Source organism: Meleagris gallopavo, chromosome 4 (assembly GCF_000146605.3).
Source record: "Meleagris gallopavo isolate NT-WF06-2002-E0010 breed Aviagen turkey brand Nicholas breeding stock chromosome 4, Turkey_5.1, whole genome shotgun sequence".
NCBI lineage: Eukaryota > Metazoa > Chordata > Aves > Galliformes > Phasianidae > Meleagris > Meleagris gallopavo.
The window spans coordinates 33094123-33098478 of NC_015014.2; the positions used below are offsets into that span (position 1 = coordinate 33094123).

The window sequence follows — 4356 nt, forward strand, 5'->3', positions numbered from 1 at the left end:
AACAAGCTTTCAGTTTAGATATACACAAAAGAATAAGAGCCAAAACTGAGAAGTGTCAGATTCTATGTAAAAACTTTTCCAGACTTTGAAGGTATGCATAGTGCATACCAGAGATTTAGTCAGTGGGATCATTATTTCATTTACTTTCGTTTCCAGAAGAAAAAAATGAGCCCTCTATATCAGGCACAAGTATTACAAAAAGTGTACAAAATCCTCTACAACAAGAAAGACATAAACATTCTTCTCTCTAGATTCACAAATACTGTGGAGCAACTTCTAATCAATGCTAAGAACTACTTCAGAAAGGCTTCAGATTCAGAATCTCAGATTTACTGCTTCCAAGTGAATTTCCAGGGATTACTTTACAAACAGGTGAGAAGACTCTGTAATATTACAGAACAGCAAAGACCGAATAGCACTGAAAATAGTGAGCAGTAATTCCAATTTCATTATCAATAAGAATGTGTCTTGCGCTCAGTATTGAGGTATTTCTTAACACTGTGTACAAAATATGTTAAATGAAAAACCTCAAGTCCTTGAATAAAATGACCAAACTGTACAAGCACCCTTAGAGAGAAAAACCTCATAACCTATTGCTCAGCAGCTCGCCTCTGCAGCTTTAACTCCCATCTGAAATTCACTGCTATCAGGAATAAATAGACGAGACAAAAGATACAGTGCCAGGAAAGGTTGCAAACTGCACCTCTACTAAGTATTGTAAGCTACAATACCTTCTAAGACTTCTGTATGACTGTACACATTAAATGTTTCTGCTTATTTCAAAACTAGGAAATGAAAACTCAGTTGTCCAGGTACTGAGATCACACTGATGATTAACACCAGTTTCATGGTTTTCAGACAGTTACACAGACACTACTAAAAAACAATTATAGTAATGGATTAACCCTAACCCAAGCAAAAGCATATCCTGAGGTTGGACAGAATTGTTCTCTCCCTGGCCCTATACACATATATTATATGGTCAGAACCTACAAAACAGATTTCCACATCTAGTTTCCACATATAGCAACGGACGAAGAAGCAGTCACCCGCCCAGACTTCCTCATTCTGAATGCTACAACATGTAGACCCACAACAGTGTACAGAAACTGAATTTATTCCATGTGGCTTAAGCAGAAAAATGCAACGAGCAGAAAAAACATTTTTGACAGAGATTTCTGGGCAGCAGGGGGAGTATGTGGCTCAGAACTGTGCACAAAGTGAAGAAAACCGTGATTTTTAAGCACAGCTCACAGCATTTCTAAGATTATGAGCAAACAGACCTTTGAACTAGGAAAGAAAAACAATGCAGCAATATTAAACAAGAGTCCAAGGTGAAATGACTGCTGGCTCTCAACTTCAGTACTGCAATATGCACCACAAAATGCAGTGGTTTGGCTATCAGTATGAAAATCTGTAAATATTTTTAAGCTGGAGAGAAGAAAAAGGTATGCAGAAGGAAAAATGAACAGCATTAAGACATACAGTAACAGAAAACTTGGTTAAACATCCCAAAACAAAGAACCCTGATGGATTTTTTTTCATACACATTTTGAAGTTGATCATATAAAAGACTGACCTATGCACCTAAGCTGCTTTTAACTGTCTTTGCAAATGATGACAGGTAAAACCACCTTCAGACAGGAAGCCAACTTTCTTCCTGTTGTTTAAACAACAATTAGTAAAGTGAGAGTATGTCTTTCTTCTGTGCTTGAATGATGCCACATGATTTGTAGAAGGACAAACATATACCAGTAGACATAGTGGTTAACTTACACATCTTTAGAACATTTGGTGTGTCAGTAGTATACTGTACAGCATGTTCTATGGGGGAGTGGGACAGCCCAAGAGGGAAAAAGTGTTTCATGCAAAAAGCACACTGAGAGAGTGAGTGCCAAAAGTGAGTGTGGGCTTCTCTTACACCAGTGAATGTAGGTAAAATCCCTCTCGCAGTAAAAAAATTCCAAAGTGTCATCGGGGAGGAAAAACAAAAGTAATGATTCTTGCCATACAGGTAAAGCATATGAAAAAATGTGTAATAAAAACCTTCTTTACATGACGCCCCCATCTTTTTCCCCCCAGAGAGAAGAGTATAAATACTAAACGGTTTAATGACAACTTATCACCTCACATTGTACATCACAATTTGAATACTAGCATACAGATAATCGGGACACTGACATGATGTGCAAAGTACTGATCTTCAGCTGTATTTCAGTAGCACTGCTTATGACTACTGCTTATGGAGCATCGCTATCACCAGAAAAATTGGAAATTCTTCCAGCATTAATAAAAGATTTAGAAATACTGGAAGAAAGCAAGAACGTAAGTGATGGTTTTCCTATATTAGTTTTTTTCTGCTAATGTTTTCTACTTATTTTTTCCCATGCAGTTTGTCCTCAAAAATTAACTTTTTCTCCCTCTTCTCTACAGAAGATTCATGTTGTGCTCTACACACCAAATGAGATCAAGGTGAGCTTCAGCCTTCTGTTTTCAGAAGGACTTCTAAGATATGGCAACTTTAAAATGATGTATTATTGATTTAGACCAAAACAATTCACTTATCAGAAGGGACAATATAGAAAGCGAATCTGAGGTGTTTGAATTCAGTGTGAGGGTAGAATTGTTTCCTAAAATACACTTCTGCCTTTGATTTATATTCTTAAACATTAACAAGATAATGAATGGTATTACTTTCTTGGTCTGTGCAATACGAAACATAAAACTAATCCTTCGTATTCATTTTGCTTACACAGTTCAATTTACAAAAAGAGTTCTGTGAATCAATTGTATGTTGTATAATATTTGCAGAAGGCCATACTGTTGTATCAACACTAATGTAAGAACAATTCGGTGAATGAAGAAAGAGTTACAAACTTTTTAAATACAGCAGTATCCATAGGAAAATGCCCATATTTTACCAAAATCAAATGCAGCAACAGTAGCTGGCTGTTTAACATATCTCCCATATCCCATTAAAATGAAATTTAATTATGCTTAACTAGCTCTTTCCAGAAGTAAAACTTAACCACCTCATTCTAGATATATTTAGCTATGAAGTGTTATTTTATGGTGTTCAGTAAATATGTAAGACTTATTTCCACGCCAATACTGTCACTGCGGTTTCTTTTTTTTCTAAAATACTGCATTCCTGAGTCCAGGAGCATTCTAAATACACCATTATCACAGTCTATTTACCATTGACAGGTTACTGATGTGTAAAAATTTTCTAATTTAGTGTGCAAGCAGCTAACAAGAGTATCAATTTGTTTGTTACTGGGAAGTAGTTAAGATACTTACGCAAGTTAACTACTTTGAGCCTCCAATTAAGTTTTTAATCCAACAGAATTCTCACTTAACAGAAATTTTGTTTGAGTAAAGATTTAAAACCAGATTCTGCAACCACTTCCTTATCTGAGTCATTTTACTTCTGCGCTGGCAAGATCAAGATGTAACTATCTCAGACTCCAGTGCTCAAATGTAGATGTGTAAGGCTGATTTAATAGCATATTATCACGAAGTGCCTGAAAGAGCTTGTAAGGGTGATGTGTAAAGCGATGTACCCACATCAAGGTCAGGTAGGATGCTGTCCTGGGCAGCATGACCTAGCGGGTGGCAGCCCTGGCAAGGGCAAAGGGTTGGAACGTGATAGTCTATAAGGACCTTTCCAACCCAAGCAATTCTGTGATTCCAAGACATTGAACTGTAAGACCAGATATAGGCATTACATAAAGGAACCAAAGTGCATTAATTGAAGATTGCCACTGTAAAATAGAGGCTTTACTAGTAACTCTTTTCTCAGGACAGGATTTCCAGGCAACAACTGGATATAAGGCTAAGTTTAAGAGCTAATACAGCAGTTTCATGTTCTCAAGAGATATTCCATCATTTAAAATGTCCTGTAAAGATCAACTACGTTTCAAAAGCTACAAGAACTAACACAGAACTAAGGCCATGTGTAGAATCTTATAATGCGACTTGGTAGGAAAAAATGAACTATAAATTGTATAAAGGGATACAAGGAAAAAAATAATGGGCAATTAAGAAAAAAAGAATTCAATCTTTTTCAAAAAAACATTTTATATAAATACTATGTATCTCTATATATTTATATATGTGTTGACTTTGATTACTGTATTAGGAGTGCAGTCAGCAAACTCTGCAGTGTTACCTGGAAGAAATGGTTATGCTGGAGAAAGAAATTGAAGATGAGCCTGAAATTAAAAATGAATTTAAAAATGCTCTTCAAAATATCAAAAAGAACCTCCACAGACTTAAGGTAGGTAATCTTTATGGTCAGTTAGTTAAAAGCAAATGTGTTTCAGCAATAATGAAAAAAACCATCAGAATCAGTCT

General features: G+C 35.9%; 1 protein-coding gene across 1 annotated transcript in view; it reads left to right on the forward strand.

Annotated features, from left to right (window-relative positions):
• The first annotated feature begins 2121 nt into the window (after positions 1 to 2121).
• LOC100303688 (interleukin-15) overlaps positions 2122 to 4356 on the forward strand; it is a 3074-nt gene continuing 839 nt past the window's right edge. Inside the window, 3 exon segments of the mRNA NM_001303182.1 lie at positions 2122 to 2325; positions 2434 to 2472; positions 4142 to 4279. Coding sequence (NP_001290111.1) covers positions 2182 to 2325; positions 2434 to 2472; positions 4142 to 4279 — 321 coding nt within the window. The 5' untranslated portion in view covers positions 2122 to 2181.